Below are 17,073 nucleotides of genomic sequence, written 5' to 3'. Positions count from 1 at the left end.
ACTATTAATCCACACGATATCTCAATGCCTATTCTGAGGCCAAGTAGGCCTTACTGCACCACACGTGCGTCGTGGGTGAGGCTTCGCGTCTGTTACTCGGTTGGAGGGTAAAGAACTAATGGACTAAAAGAAAGTTCTACTTTACTTGCGCCATATATATATGCGCTGTGAACAAATAGTACCATTCGTATTTCGCCAGACGTATTCCTACGCGGAACCGGGCTTGCCACGACATGTTGGGCGGCACGATTGAACTTGAACCTAGGGGTATGGCTGCTGGCGCCAGGTTCTCGTCCAATGGTAGAATGAAACTATTATGGGCTGTTTAGTAGACTAAAGGGATATTCAGTGCATATTGTACAAGGAATATACAGGGGATATCAAACGATATACAAATACTATTAAATATATATCCATAAATAAATATATATATTCGGTTTAATCTGATCCTTCACAACACTACTGAAACTTCAATTATTCGCTGATAATTACTACTGAAACTTCAATTATTTGCTGATAATTACTACTAAAACTTCAATTATTCGCTGATAATTACTACTAAAACTTCAATTATTCGCTGATAATTACGACTGAAGCCCCCCAAAAAAAAATCGTAATCGGGACGTCCTGTGATATTGCTATAGTACATCCACATCCAGTCACAATATCCACTTATTTATAGAAAATGACGTTAGATAATGCAGTTCAAGTTTGTTGTATTGGACTGCCTGGTAATGGGAAGTGTGATGTCAAACTGAATTCTCAGACATAAAAAAATTTATTTTATGAAAATGTCGACTTAAATATGAACTTTTTATCATTAATTTAGACAACATTTTATTCACCATTATCAAAACAAAAAGATGACACCATCACACTGATGAGACTTATAATCATCTACAGAATATATTGCCCGTCTCTGCTCTACATCACACCCTCTGAACATGTTCTGTCCACAAAAACATAAAGAATATGAATATAGTCACATGAATATACACACGGTTTACATTCCTCCCACATGTATTTATTGGACAATTTATTATGTAGGGTAGCATCAACAGCGTGGGAACAATATTCTTCTTTTCATGCTTTTCTTTTTCCAACAGCTGTTTTTTTTGTGTTCTATTACTGTACTTTCCACAAAGACTAGAAATAAACCACGCCATGATGTAATTTATGTTGCCAACTATACAATACAACACAACAAGCCATGATGTAATTTATGTTGCCAACTATACAATACAACACAACAAGCCACGATAACATCTTAGTATGTTTAGTTTAGATTAGATTCAAATGTATATTTATTATACAGCACAGTACAACAGTACAAGTACAGTACAACAAAAAGAAGTTTGGCATCCAACCAGAATGTAACATGTAAATGTACAGTAAAGTGTAATAGTAATATACAATGTACAGATGATAAAACTGGATATAAAATATATATAAATGAGTACTACTGAGTAATGGTGCTAATCGGATGTATCAGAGTTGTATTTATTATGTACAGTGATACAGGTATAAAGACATTATGGTAGTAAGTCATACTGGCCAGCAGCATAACTAGTAAGAGTAGGTAAGGGACATGTACAGATATAGATATAGTATCTACAGATATGTATAGTGACCGTTGGCCAGCAGCATAACTAGTAAGGGATATGTACAGATATAGATATAGTATCTACAGAGATATGTAATATGTATAGTGACCGTTGGCCTGCAGCATAACTAGTAAGGGACATGTACAGATATAGATATAGTATCTACAGATGTGTAAAAAGGATTATATCCAGGTACAGTCGGGTCCGTTGTGTCTGTCTCTGACGCCGTGTTGCCTCTCTGTCACAGAGAAGGCGTGATGCCGGTGTCTGACATCCCCGTGGAGACGCACCGGGTGGTGGCCACCTGTCACTCACTCGTCACTCTGGATGACGGACAGCTGGTGGGAGACCCTCTGGAGAAGGCCATGCTGACGGCTGCTGACTGGACCCTCACTAAAGGTACAGGGAAGTGTGTGTGTGTGTGTGTGTGTTATACCATCTATTACATACACTCAACAAAACCTTATGGTTATTCAGGGGACTGGTAAATAGGTGTACCATCTTTTAATTCCGTTGCTATGGGAACAGCTTGGGCCCCTGTGTATTATTTCCTGTCGGCTATTGTATTAGCAATCACTGCAACGGTAAATAAACGTGTGTGTGTGTGCGTGCAAAGCTGATGTTTGAAGCGTTAAGTGAAGCGTAGCCTCGGGGCAGAAGCTGGAACCTGATGTTTTTCGACTGTTAGAATTGGACTTCCGTCCGAGGGAAGCAGCCGTCCTGATTGGAGGATGAAGAGAAGAGGGCAGGGCTTGAATCAATTTGACCTGTGGCTCTCGGACAATAATACCCTTGTTTACATGATGGGAGTAAAATATCGCATTGCTGTAAATGCAAATTGGTTTCAGTACTTCCCCCTCCCAGTCGACCAATCAGTGGGTTACGTCTGAGTTGACTTAAGACTTGATTGGTCGGGTTATTTTCTGCATTACTGCGTGTGGAGAACTCACTTTGTCGATGATTTGTTGATGTCATCGACTATTCAATTCATCAAAAATCCTATGACTTATTAGTCGACTTGAGAGTTTATTTAGCCATGGAGGACGGCCCTAAAAGCTTTGTAACAAAGTCAAAGGCACTTTAGTCATTTAGTTTTCTCAGCTGTACAAACGGATTCCTCATGCCTATATGCTTCTAGGCAACATACCTGCGGGCTATTAAAACGTCTTAAAAAGTATTCAATTCATAATTCTCAATTTAAGGCCTTAGAAAGTATTAAAAAGTCTTACATTTTATTTGCACAGGAATTAAATTTTTTTGGGGGCAGCTGTCGGAAGATGAAATAATATTAAATATATTAAATATTTCTGTATTCAAGGAGCTCGGTGCGTCTGGCCAGGGCTTGTATGGAACGCACAATAATTAAAATCGGCGCGCAAGTGCAGCCGCCAGTTCAGTGTCGCTATGTGTTTTTGTTTTTTTTGCTAGTATGGTTGTGAAATTGGTATTACATTTTGCTCTAAGCTCAACCACAAAACCTGCAGATACCCTGATCATGTTCTCCCTAGTCAACTGCTACTTGGTTAGTTGGTGCAAGTTAGTGTGTGTGTGTGCATGTATGTGCGTTCATCACTATCTATTAGGGGTGTAACGGTACACAAAAACCATGGTTTGGTACGTACCTCGGTTTTGAAGTCACAGTTCGGTACGGGTTTTCGGTACAGTGGGGGAAAATTTGGCTTTCCATGTTCCACTCAGGGGTGATGTAGTGTGCAGTAACTAATTGTACTTGTATGGCTGTCAACGAATATTCGATATTGAAATTAATAATCGAGTTTTGAATTCAATTCTGCACGGGGGGAAAAAAGTTCTGCATGCGCGTTTGTTAGTGGTTAACCAGGGGAGGAAACTAACTTTTTGGCTTACCAGCCAACTGGCGAGTATCTGATTTTTTTTACCAGCCAAACAGATTTTTTACCAGACAAAAAAAATCGCTAATTGTGATAATTACTTCTTTGTATGTCAAGCCGTGTCAATGTTGTGTATGCATCTGGGTAGGCACACTGTGCCTTTAAGACAGCACGGTGGTCTTACGACAGTGCTGTGAAGTACCGTCAAGTGTTGTGGTAACGTCAGTTGGGTTGGTGTGCTGTTGTGCACAGTGCACTGGTTGAGCTAGCCCCTTTCGTGACTGCGATGTGCAAGCCAGGGGCTTTTGAGCATGAAATAAAATGTCTAACCTTACGTCGTAGTCCGGTGCTTTTTTGGAAACATTATAGTCATAACAGATACACCTAGCTGGCTGCTTTGAGCACACGGGGCTAACGTTAGCTAGCAAGCAGCTATAGCTAAAACGCTAACTAGAAGCTAACCACTGTATACAGTTCCAGTAGACTAACATTACACCTCTGTGATTTAAATGTGTCCTTAGTAACTTATACTCGAGGGTTGTACTAGGGTTGGATGCAGTTCCCCGTTGGTCAGTCTGTCTGTTTTCCATCTTCTGCTGTGTTTAACGTTATCTGTTTGCGAGTGCTCCTGATGGCTAGCCTAGTACCGCGGGACTTTTATTATATGTCCGCGGGTTGGCCAGTACTGCGCAAACGTTTATTAAACATTATATGTCCGCGGGTGGTCTTGTGCAGTGCTCTCGTGGCACTGTCAACTAAAGCGAACACTCAGAAGACGCGCACCGTTTGCCAGTGCAGTGATTGCAGAATGTTTTATTTTTTTGTATACTCGCCAGCAGGGGAGGAAACTAACTTTTTGGCTTACCAGCCAACTGGCGGGTATCTGATTTTTTTTACCAGCCAAACGTAAAAAATACCAGCATTTGGCCAGTAAAGTGGCCTAATTTCCTCCCCTGTGGTTAACGTACCGTTGTATTTGTTCGGTACACAGCCGTACTGAACCTTAGGTCCAGTACTGAAATGGTTCGGTACGGATATGTGTACCTTTACACCCCTGCTACTATCTATGGTTTCTCTCTGAGCAGACGAGAAGGTGTTTGCCCGCGGCATCAAGACCCAGGGCCTGAAGATCCACCAGCGCTTCCACTTCGCCAGCGCTCTGAAGAGGATGTCTGTCCTGGCCTCCTACGAGAAGCTGGGCTCCACAGAGCTCTGCTACATCTCCACCGTCAAGGGAGCTCCGGAGACCCTCAGGGACATGGTAGATATATATACAAAATCAATACTTTAGAGTTACTCAGGGGAATGGTAGATATATATACAAATATTCTATAATATTTTAGAGTTACTCAGGGGGGGCGGTCGGATGGCGTAGCGGAGATTGCGCTCGTCACCAATGCAAGAGGCTGCGGTCTCGACTTCCGGAGTCAGCATTACCTACGGCTTGGGCCGATCGTCATACTAACTCGTTTGGCTGAGTTAGCGGGAGGGAAGTCATGGGTGGTAATCTGGCGTTGTGGACAGCGACGCCTACAGGTCAGGTCTGAGCGCCTGCTCAGCGAAAGGCAGGAAATGGTCGGGGCAGCGTGACCTCCCACGCGTTACGCTTCACCAATGAGAGTCCTCGCTGCCAGGTGGAAAAAGAGGGGGGGGGGGGGGGGATAAATAAAAAGAGTTACTCAGGGGAATGGTAGATATATATGCAAATACTCTATAATACTTTAGAGTTACTCAGGGGCATGGTAGATATATATACAAATACTCTAGAAATCAAAACATTCCCTGAGAGCAACTATTTATAGTTCCTCAGATCTGTATATCAGTGCGTTTTTGTATCTATTTTTTAACTGTGCAACATTTTTGCTCCGTTTCATTTCCTTAAAGCTACCCCACAAACGGAAATGCATACTTAAAAGAACACGCCAATGGGCGGCCGGGTAGCGCAGCGGACTAAGCGTCTGTCTACCACCACAGAGACAGTGGGATCGAATCCAGCTGTGGCGCCTCCGGCTTGGTCGACCGTCCATACTGACACAATTGGCAGTGTCAGCGGGTGGGAAGCCGGCGAGGGTGGGTCCTGGTCGCGGTAAAATAGTCTCCGCCCTCCCAGACCGACGGTGGGGGGCAGAGCACGCAACGACCAGGTAGGGGATTGGGAATTGGCATAACGACTAACATTGGGATGGGAGAAAAACGGAAAAAGGAGGGGGTAAAAGATAAAGTAAATTTTTTTTTTAAACACGCCAACATTTTGGCAAATTTGCTTATTGTCTTCTCCAGAGAGAGACAAGAAGATGGATACCAGTTTTATTTCTGTGCGTTCAGTAGAAGGCTATCTGGCTGCACGTTAGCCTAGCTTAACTAAGCTTAGTGATGAATGGAAGCGGACATGGCCGGTTAGCCTAGGCATTTTCCAACTAACACCTCTCCCAAAGGCTAACCGGCCATGTCCGCTTCCATTCATTGTGCTAAGCTAACATGCAGCCAGATAGCTTTCTACTGAACGCACAGAGAGAAAACTGGTATCTATCTTCTTGTCTCTCTCTGGAGAAGACTGTAAGCTACCGGTAATTTCCCAAAATGTTGGCGTGTTCCTTTAACAATATGTTAGAGTTAATCAGATGAATGGTACAGTAGATATATATAGGCAATATATTAAACATATATTACATACTTAACAATATGTTGTGGTTTATCAGGTGAATGGTACAGTAGATATATAGACCATATATTAAACATACATACTTAACAATAATGTTGTGTTTAATCAGGTGAATGGTAGATATATATACCATCTATTACATACATACACTCAACCAAACCTTATGGTTATTCAGGAGACTGGTAAATAGATTCACCATCTATTATAGTCTGTTCCAGAATAATTCTGTTGCTATGGGAACAGCTTGGGCCCCTGTGTATGTGTCCCGTCGGCTATTGTATTAGAAATCACTGCAACGGGCGGCTGGGTGGCGCAGCGGAGATTGCGCTCGTCACCAATGCAAGAGACTCCGGTCTCGACTCCCCGAGTCAGCATTGCCTGCGGCTTGGGCCAGTCGTCATACTATCTCAATTGGCAGAGGTAGCGGGTGGAAAGTCGATGGGTGGGGATTTGACGTTGTGGACAGCGACTCCTACAGGCCGGTTTGGTGACGCCTGTACAGCAGAGACAGGAAGTATCGGGGGGGGGCAGCGTGAGCCTCCCACGCGTTACTCCTCGCCACTGAGAGTCCGCGCTGTCTGGTGAAAAGATGCGACAGGCTGCCTCCTCATGTACCGGAGGGGACACGTGATGCAAGGCTTCTATCCTCACTACGGCCGACCAGTGGGAGGCATAGTCTAGCAACGTTCAAGACAGGGGAGGAGCGAATTGAAGGGGAGAATTGGCGATACAAAATTGGGATGGGAGACAAAATAGAAAAAGTGGATAAAGAAAAATCACTGCACCGGTAAATAAACTTGGGCCCAATTAGAATGTCTATGAAAAGGTCTATACAGCAATACCTCATTATTAATAATGTGAAGGTTTGAGTGTTCACCCACCCTGAGCTGGCTGTGGTTCTAGTTCTCAGAATGTCCGGCCACCTACGACGAGGTCCACAAAGAGATGTCCCGGGAGGGAGCCAGGGTCCTGGCCTTGGGCTACAGAGAGATGGGCCACCTCAGCCATCAGCAGGTACCCTACTGAACACACACACACACACACACACAAAGACACACTGCACTACACCTTAATATGCACATACACCTTTACGCAAGACCCTTTCAGTAAATAATTTACTATTTTATCATTCTATATTTTATCTTAATATTACTACTACCTACTGTTACCATTCTTGTATTCATTGTTGTTTCTTAATTGTGCACCGTTGAGTCTGAGCTCGAAACACAAAAATGTCATTACCTGCAAATGCCCCTGTATTGTTGTGTATCTAACAAATAAAGAACATGAACTTGAACTTAACTAATCTTAACTTGAATTGTGTAATAATTAGTCCGACTGGTCCTGGATCAGAACAGATGTGATTATGAACGGTCTCTTCCAGGTTCGGGAGATGAGCCGGGACACGCTGGAGTGTGACCTGCACTTCGCCGGCTTCATGGTGGTCTCCTGCCCCCTCAAGAGCGACAGCAAGGCCGTCATCAGAGAGATCCAGGAGGCCTCACATAACGTAAGGAAGCTGTAGAATATACACACACACACACGCACACACACACACCCATACACACACATTACAACCACAAACAATCAGGCCTTCAGATGTATGATTTGACCCTCTCGTCTCCGTCAGGTGGTGATGATAACGGGTGACAACCCCCTAACAGCCTGCCATGTAGCTAAAGAACTGCACTTCATCCAGAAGGAACATACGCTGATACTGCAGTCTGGTCCCAATCCGGGTAAGCCGAGCCATGACTCTTTGGAATCTTTTGGAATGAAACGAGTACTAAGCCAATGTTTATTAGATGGTATTTCATAGCAATGTTGGCCCTGGGAGTCATAGCGAATATAGATGTGAAGGTGTTGGAGTCTATTTAGTTGTGTTGGCACATAGCTAGAAGGTGTGAATGTGTTGAGGTGTATTTAGTTGCGTTAGTACTGCACATAGCTAGAAGGTGTTGAGGTGTATTTAGTTGTGTTGGTACATAGCTAGAAGGTGTTGAGGTGTATTTAGTTGTTAGTACTGTACATAGCTAGAAGATGTGAAGGTGTTGAGGTGTATTTAGTTGTGTTAGTACTGTACATAGCTAGAAGATGTGAAGGTGTTGAGGTGTATTTAGTTGTGTTAGTACTGTACATAGCTAGAAGGTGTTGAGGTGTATTTAGTTGTGTTATGTACAGACGGATGTGGATAGATATATATGCAGTAATTGTAAATATATAATATATATATACGGTATATACAGCACTTATATATATATATAACGGATATGAGTATATTATATTAGTCAGTCGCCCCCGAACCCAGATACGAGATCACTGTGGTTCGCTAACCGCTGCACCGTTTGATGTCTTCCAGGCGAGTGGCAGTGGGAGTCTATAGACGGCACCGTGCAGAGACCACTCTCGCCTCCTTCCGTCCCCTCGTTCGTCCGTCAGTTTGACCTGTGCGTGACGGGGGAGGGGCTAGCCAGACTGACCAATGACACGCCGCTGCTCCACAGCCTGCTGCCTCACGTGCAAGTGTTTGCCAGAGTCAGCCCAAAACAGAAGGTCAGTCCCGAAGCCTCACTGCGCCGGGTGGCATTCGTAATGGCGTGCGTTGGGGTTGCCACGGTGACGTGAAGTTTCCCCATGACTGATAAACTCACGACAACACCGGTGTTAGCGGTGACATCACCGGACATTTTACAAAATCAATATCTGTAGAGCGCTTACTTTGATCTTTAACGTCATGCGTTTTGCATCGATCCACTCTGTCTGTCCGTCTACGTGTTTTTAATTCATTTTCAATGACTAGTCGGACAGACAGTTGACGTTTTGTTCTAATTTAAAGATAAACCAACAGACGGTAATACCTTCCGTACATTTTCTGTTCGTTCATTGACGGATCAATGTAGCTGCAGCCTTATTTAGTGCATCGCGCAAACATACTGAGTTTGGACTGGTCCTCAGCTCCTCTCCAGTCAAACATACTGCTGCTGGTCTGGACTGGTCCTCTGAGCTCCTCTCCAGTCAAACATACTGTTGCTGGTCTGGACTGGTCCTCTGAGCTCCTCTCCAGTCAAACATACTGTTGCTGGTCTGGACTGGTCCTCTGAGCTCCTCTCCAGTCGAGCTGCTGTGGGGTTTAATCCAAAATATTTCCAAATCCTCTGCCATCGTTGTGTAACCTGTCTAACGACACTTCTCTAGAGCCTTCTTTCTCTCCTTCACGTGAAGTTAAATCTACTTTAAATGAAAGTGAAACTTAAGCTACTCTGTAGTGTACTGCGACCTATAAAATAGCTCTGCTTTCCACACACCTAGTAACACCAACTACCGTGGCAAGCCTAGTGTGTGTTACATACATGCTCTTGTGTTGCATGCTTTTGTGTTGCATGCTTTTGTGTTGCATGCTCTTGTGTTACATGTTCACAAGTTGTTGTTGTTGTTGTTAGACATTTCTCAGTAATGACGATGATTGTGTTTTTTGTGTGTGTTTTTTGTCTCAGGAGTTTGTGATCACTAGTCTGAAGAGTCTGGGCTATGTGACACTGATGTGTGGTGATGGAACCAATGACGTCGGAGCTCTCAAACACGCCCACATAGGTGAGACTGCACTGTGTATACAATGTGTAACTAGGAGGGATATGAGGACTGTGTGTGTATGTAACTAGGAGGGATATGAGGACTGAGTGTGTATGTAACTAGGAGGGATATGAGGAGGTGTGTGTGTGTAACTAGGAGGGATATGAGGACTGAGTGTGTATGTAACTAGGAGGGATATGAGGACTGAGTGTGTATGTAACTAGGAGGGATATGAGGAGGTGTGTGTGTGTAACTAGGAGGGATATGAGGACTGAGTGTGTGTGTAACTAGGAGGGATATGAGGAGGTGTGTGTGTAACTAGGAGGGATATGAGGACTGAGTGTGTGTGTGTAACTAGGAGGGATATGAGGACTGAGTGTGTATGTAACTAGGAGGGATATGAGGACTGTGTGTGTATGTAACTAGGAGGGATATGAGGACTGAGTGTATGTGTAACTAGGAGGGATATGAGGACTGTGTGTATGTGTAACTAGGAGGGATATGAGGACTGAGTGTATGTGTAACTAGGAGGGATATGAGGACTGTGTGTATGTGTAACTAGGAGGGATATGAGGACTGTATGTGTAACTAGGAGGCATATGAGGACTGTGTGTGTGTGTAACTAGGAGGGATATGAGGACTGAGTGTATGTGTAACTAGAAGGGATATGAGGACTGAGTGTATGTGTAACTAGGAGGGATATGAGGACTGAGTGTATGTGTAACTAGGAGGGATATGAGGACTGAGTGTATGTGTAACTAGGAGGGATATGAGGACTGAGTGTGTGTGTAACTAGAAGGGATATGAGGACTGAGTAACTAGCCTTGTGTAGAGTCAAGTGACAATAACGTTTTCTTCTTCTTCTTCTCCTACTCCTCTTTCTTCTTCTTCTCCTCCTCCTCCAGGCGTGGCTCTGTTAGCCAACGCTCCTGAGCGCATGCCTGAGAGGAAGAAGCGCAGCAGGGAGAAGGACACGGCGGTGGAGGCCAGGCCTGTGCTGCCTGTGGCTCCTTCAGGAGGCAAGCTGAGCTCCAGAGCCGCCAGACAGAGGGTGATGGCCCAGAGGGAGGAGCAGCTAGCGGCCCAGAAGGTACAGTGTGTACGTGCATTAGGGCCGGGCGATTAATCAAGTTTCAATTTCAATTACGATGTTGCCTTCCCACGATCACGATCCTAATCGAGACAAACCGATTATTATGCCACGTTGCTTTCATTTTGTCTCGTGTTGTAAACGCAGCGCACGCTGCCTCCACCCCTCCCTCCTCTCGAGCCCAAACCGTAGATTCAGCTGGTGTTGAGAGGGAGGAGGGAGGAGCCACTGTGTGCGTCTCTCCAGTTATTTTGAAACGTCTTCCGTAACTTGTAGAAGATGACAGAAAGGCAGCCTTTGGTCGAGAGGAAAGAGAAAACTAATTCATATGATGTTCTCAAGTCCATGAGTAAACCTGTTTAATAATCGTGATTATGATTTTTGCCATAATTGAGCAACCCTAGTGTGCATGAATGCGTGCAAGAAAGTTTGTGTTTCAGTTTTATTAGGATCCTCATTAGTTGACAAATTAATGGCCGCCAGTCTTCCTGGGGTCCTCCTCACACACACACATAATACAACAGAATACTAATACAGAATGTAATTAGCAATACAATTAAAGCCAGAAAGCATAAAGGAAATCTAAAATGTATATTCAACATTGAAGATACTCATATCTAAAAAAGAGTAACTGAAATGTATGGTAAATAATTTAAATTAAAAAAAAGAAGGAAATACGAGCTTGCACGTTAATTGAGTTTGTTTTATTTGTGATTTATAAGGGCTCTTTAAAAACAGCAGGGGAGCATTATAGATGACTTTTGGCTCTGTGTCTTGGGTCCTGCTGCAGCAGGAGAGGATCAGCCAGGTCCTACGGGAACTTGAGGAGGATCAGATCCAAGTGGTGAAGCTGGGAGACGCCTCCATCGCTGCCCCCTTCACCTCCAAGCTGTCTTCCATCCAGTGCAGTATGTGACAACATCACACATTAACCCGTTCACTGCCACGATACAGAAGGTTAACCCTTTCCCTGCCACGCTACAATGGGTTAACCCCTTCACAACCGCACTACTACAGAAGGTTAACCCTTTCACTACCACACTACAGACGGTTTTTATATAGCGCTTTTATCAAAAGTGCTTTACAATATTAATACTACAACTCTGTAGTATCTGATTAGTCACTATTCCTCAGTAGTACTCATTTATTTATTTTATACCCAGTTTAATCACCTGTACATTGCATGTTGCTGTTGCACTTTACTGTTACATTTGCTCTCTGGTTGGAGGCCAAACTTCTTCTCGTTGTACTGTACTTGTGCTGCATGATGACAATACATTTTAATCTCTAATCTAAAAGCAGGGTAGCCGGACCAGCACTCACAGGTTCAATGTTTTTTAAATATCACTGAAGAAGGACATTGTCCGAAACATGTCTGCTATTTATTCAGGCTGCCATTAAAAAAACATTGAACCTGTGAGTGCTGGTCCGGCTACCCTGCTTTTTGATATACTGAACTTTATGGGATTGCAGCACCCAGTGTGAGAACTTGTGAGCGCGGTCTAACTTGACTATAATCTCTAATCTAATCAATGACAGAATGACCCCATACACTATGCAGGGACACAGGCAGGGCAAACAGTAGACGGCAGACTAAACTCCTATCACTCCTTTACATATACAGTATATATTCAGTACTATTTACATCAGTATTGGCAGCATGGCATGCAGCATGGTTGCAGCTGTGGATGGAAAACGTGTCCAGCAGTGCATTAATGCAGACAACTCTCTCTCTCTCTCTCTCCCACCCTCTTGCTCTCTCTCTCTTGCTCTCTCTCCCTCTCTTGCTCTCTCTCTCTTGCTCTCTCTCCCTCTCTTGCTCTCTCTCCCTCTTTCTCTCTCCCTCTTGCCCCCTCTCTCCCTCTTTCTCTCTCTCTCTCTTCCCCTCTCTTGCTCTCTCTCTCTCTTGCTCCCTCTCTCTTCCCCTCTCTCTCTCTCTTGCTCTCCCCCCCCCTCTCTCTCTCCCCTCCCTCTCTCTCTTCCTCTCTCCCCCCAGTCTGCCACGTGATAAAGCAGGGCCGCTGCACGCTGGTCACGACCCTCCAGATGTTCAAGATCCTGGCTCTGAACGCCCTGGTCCTGGCCTACAGCCAGTCAGTGCTCTACCTGGAGGGGGTGAAGTTCAGCGACTTCCAGGCCACCCTGCAGGGCCTGCTGCTCGCCGGCTGCTTCCTGTTCATCTCCAGGTCCAAGGTGAGGAGGAGGAGGAGGTCCATGACGATCCACCCACATTTACGTCCGTCCACTAGGTGGCGATGTAGGATAGACAGCCCCATCTCACTAAAATATGTAAATACAATATGTTTCAACCAAACGACTCATTCAATTGCACTATTTTACAGCCCTGGCCTATTTTATTTTATAATTCTATTATATTCTATTGTACTTCTATTTTAATTTAGTTTATATTCCATTTTATTTTATTCTACCGTAATTGTCTGTCCGTTAACACTTTCAGTGCCTTTGATTAATGTCCTTGGATGCCAGCATCCACTTCAATGATAGCGTTAAAAACGCATAATCTATGTTTTAATTTATGGCTATGTCTAATCTGCCCGTCGCTTATCAATGACTTGTTTGCAGTCAACATTGTCGAAACGGATTGTTTTTTTTAATCGGTTCATTTCCGTTTTATAGCATTTTGAAAAGCTATCGTTTTCTAGAAAATTTCAGGAAAATAGAAAGATTCCGTCATAAACGGCATTTACTGGAATATTCTCGAATACACTAGACACGTTGTCATTTGTCTGCCTATTTATGAATCATTTTCAAATAAACGCTAGATTATCGATAGTATATGTGTACTTATGCACGCTATAGAAGCGAGCTGAGAAATCGATTCTCTTATTTCCTCAACAGCACACACACACACACACACATATACACATACGGGGCACGCTGTTATCTCAGTGAAAACACTGCTCTGATTATCCTAAAACTGGTAACATAGACTCCTTACCTTAGATCAGATGTTCTCCAAAAAGATTATTCCAATTCCTGATCGCCATTCCAAATATCGATCGCGTTTATTGATTGATTATTGGCTACTGTAAATATATATTCCAGGTTGTTTTCCATTTCGCGATCACTTCCCTGTTCATCAGATCCCTCGCCAGCATAGTGGAGCGAGGAGGCTCCCCCCCCCCACACATCCACCAGTGTAATCGAATGGGGTGCAGTTACACAGGGATAGACGATAGGGGGCGGTATTTTCCCATTGGAGCTCAGAGAGAGGCTGCTGTACTAACGGGAGGCTCGGTTGATGAAATATGAATTCAACCCAGCATCTCCTGCACTAGTGGCGAGCGCCTTGCCCACTGCGCCACTTAGCCGCCCAGTAGAAGTCATTTTATTCAGTCATCACACACAATACAATATGCACATCATTCCAGACTTTGATTCTGGCAGTGACTGAAAAGGTACAGGCTGAAGCATAATGTTTATATATGCCTGACCTATATTCTTATCAAATTAAGCCTCCAAAACAAAAACATAAATCATTTGTAACCCTCAAAAATAGCAAAAATACAAAAGCGAATGACTTATTCTTAAATGAATGAATTGAAAAAAAAAAAAGACAATTAGCGTCGTCGGCATTCAACGGTCGGGGCGAAATAACGACATAACACGTCGTCGGCATTAAAAGTGTTAATGTCGCACCAATATGACCAAATCGAATTCCTTTCTATGTGTAAAATACTTGGCAATAAAGACCTGGTTCTGATTCTGAGGAAAAAGGTACATAATGTACGTTATGTTATAGCCATAAGTAATGTATTTATGTATTGTATAAGTAATATATATATTTGTGTTTTCGTATTGGCGAAAGTCTGGAAAAAAGCTGGCGCGACCGGGAGTGGAACTAACAATGATTGTGGTGCTCTCACCACTAGACCAATATATATTATATATATATTACTTATATCAACTATATATATATATATATATATATATATATATATATACTGTATATTATATATATACGAAATGCAAATATATGACTTATACAATACGTCAATATATTACTTTTGGCTATAACATAACGTACATTATGTATCTTTTTTCCTGTCGTCGATTGAGTACTTTATTTCAGTTTTCTGACGAGGGCGCGTTGAGCTCCACCAGCGCCGCAGTGACACTCGTTGTTGTGTTTCCTCCCTCGGCGAGATAATGAGATGAGAGATACGATAACTTCATTATCCCTGCGGGTGAAACCGCGTCGTCATCAGCAGCACGGCCCGTCGGCACGACGACAGTCGGAGGAGAATGTACAAAAGCGTAAATAAGAACACGGATGAGGTAATAAGATCATCTAGTATAATATAATCTCATTTAATGTAATATAGATTTATAAAAAAAAGAAAAAATATGGACACATGGCTAAATCACAGGATTCCCTATCTATATACCGACGGATATCTACAGATATTAACATATTAGATTAGATTCAAATGTAATGTCATTATACAGTACACCCGAAAACAAGTTTGTCATCCAACCAGAGTGCAAATGTAACGGTAAAGTGCAATAGTGATATACAATGAATGTACAGGTTATTAAACTGGGTATAGAATATATAAATTAGTACTACTGAGTAATAGTGCTAATCAGATGCATGTACAGAGTTGTATCACTATGTACAGTGATACAGGTATAAAGACACTATGGTAGTAAGTCATACTGGCCAGCAGCGTAACTTGTAAGAGTAGGTAAGGGATATGTACAGATATAGTATACAGATATGTAAAAAGGATTATATTCGGGTATCTAGTCTACAGACAGATGTGGATAGATATATATACAGTAAGAATAAATATATACTATATATATATGGTATATACAGCATTATTGTACATGCTTTCATACAGAGTTATATGGGTTATATGCAGGTGTATAAGCAGGTATAGAGAAGTATTATAACATATCTGCCCACTGAGCGAGTGTGAATGGCGTTTTCAGCTTGCAGGTGTGCAGATATTGTACAGAGATATTTTAGTTTTTGTTTATTAGACACTTGAGAGGTAAAACAACATGCATACATCATTGTCAGGTTTACGGCACGGAGCTAGTTGTTAAAACGGTGAAAAAGGAAGTCGTGGAGCCTGTTTAAGTAGCGACAGCATCCAGTAAAAAAAACATCATAAAACTACACCCTTCAGTCGTTTCAACAGTTACTGTCTCTACGTCGTCGTCGAGGTACTTTATCACGGAGCTGCTTTTTCACCGTCATCCTACAACTTGCTAAACTGATCGACTGTTTAATGTCAACCGGCGACCGGTTCCGTTCTAGCACCGTCTCTAAAAGACTGATCTGATCATACTTTTACGTCTAATTAAGCTAAGATCGGCTACACTGGACCTGGGTGTTGTAACTGTACGCTGGGAAAGTTGTTTGCCTTTGTCGTAAAAACTCTTTTATGGACCATAATGAGCTTTAGCTGACTGGCCCTGGACAGTTTGAGCTTGTAATGTACAGAAATATGTTGAGTATCAGATGTTTCATATAATAAAAATGTCGAATAACATATGGAGTTCAGCTAGAGTGGACGTCTGGAGCCTATAGGACACGTTCCAATGACTGAAATCGGTTTTTAGCTTCTGTGCCCCTGTGACACGTGGTGGAACATCACACAGCAAACTCTAAGGCTCAATACTTTGGTCTCCTTTGGTCACTTTAGATCCTTGATCACCAACCATTCCACCATAATCTGTAATTGTTTTAAATAGTTGTACATATTTTTATTATGATTGCACTTATTATATATATATATATATATATATATTTTGTTTTTTTTATATATATATATATTTTTTTTTATCATGTATTTATTATGTTTGTATACTCAACATCATTGTAAATGAAGACTTGTCCTAATTTTTTTTGGTTGAAATAAAGATTGAATTAATTTATTAATATGATATAAAAAAAAAAAACGCTTAAGAGGTCTGTCCCCGCCCCCAAACAAAGTGTGAAATCGACTACAATGTGAAGAGACACTAGGCACGACTGTTCATAGGCTTAAATCAAATTACCTTCATTACAAACAACGCAGTGAGGGACTAAAATCAGCCACGTTCCTTCCCAAAGGACCAGCGTCCATATTCTATTTCATTTTACACCGGGAATGAAGGACTGTTTTTTTAATCTATTGTTTTTTTTGTATCACGAGTCTAAACGTTGTAATTCTGTTAAGAGCGGCAGTCTAAATTAGGGATGAATGATTCATCGAGATGTAATGGAAATCGCAGTATGACCTCATGCAATGTTAAAACCGTAGGAGGCGGCAAGATTTGTAT

At 42.6% G+C, this 17,073-nt stretch overlaps 1 protein-coding gene across 2 annotated transcripts in view; it reads left to right on the top strand.

Annotated features, from left to right (window-relative positions):
* atp13a1 (ATPase 13A1) overlaps positions 1-17,073 on the top strand; it is a 47,743-nt gene that overhangs the window by 26,307 nt on the left and 4,363 nt on the right. The window contains exons 12-21 of one of the 2 annotated variants that reach the window (XM_084328868.1): positions 1,852-2,003; positions 4,540-4,715; positions 7,020-7,130; positions 7,501-7,626; positions 7,747-7,855; positions 8,476-8,669; positions 9,611-9,707; positions 10,592-10,776; positions 11,570-11,684; positions 12,773-12,969. In XM_084328868.1, coding sequence (XP_084184994.1) covers positions 1,852-2,003; positions 4,540-4,715; positions 7,020-7,130; positions 7,501-7,626; positions 7,747-7,855; positions 8,476-8,669; positions 9,611-9,707; positions 10,592-10,776; positions 11,570-11,684; positions 12,773-12,969 — 1,462 coding nt within the window. Of the gene's footprint in view, positions 1-1,851; positions 2,004-4,539; positions 4,716-7,019; positions 7,131-7,500; positions 7,627-7,746; positions 7,856-8,475; positions 8,670-9,610; positions 9,708-10,591; positions 10,777-11,566; positions 11,685-12,772; positions 12,970-17,073 lie in introns of both variants that reach the window. The other variant, XM_084328867.1, reaches the window with a different exon arrangement.

Source organism: Notolepis coatsorum, assembly GCF_963971535.1.
Source record: "Notolepis coatsorum genome assembly, chromosome: 14".
Taxonomy (NCBI): Eukaryota; Metazoa; Chordata; class Actinopteri; order Aulopiformes; family Paralepididae; genus Notolepis; species Notolepis coatsorum.
This window is presented reverse-complemented; position numbering and strand designations above follow the sequence as displayed.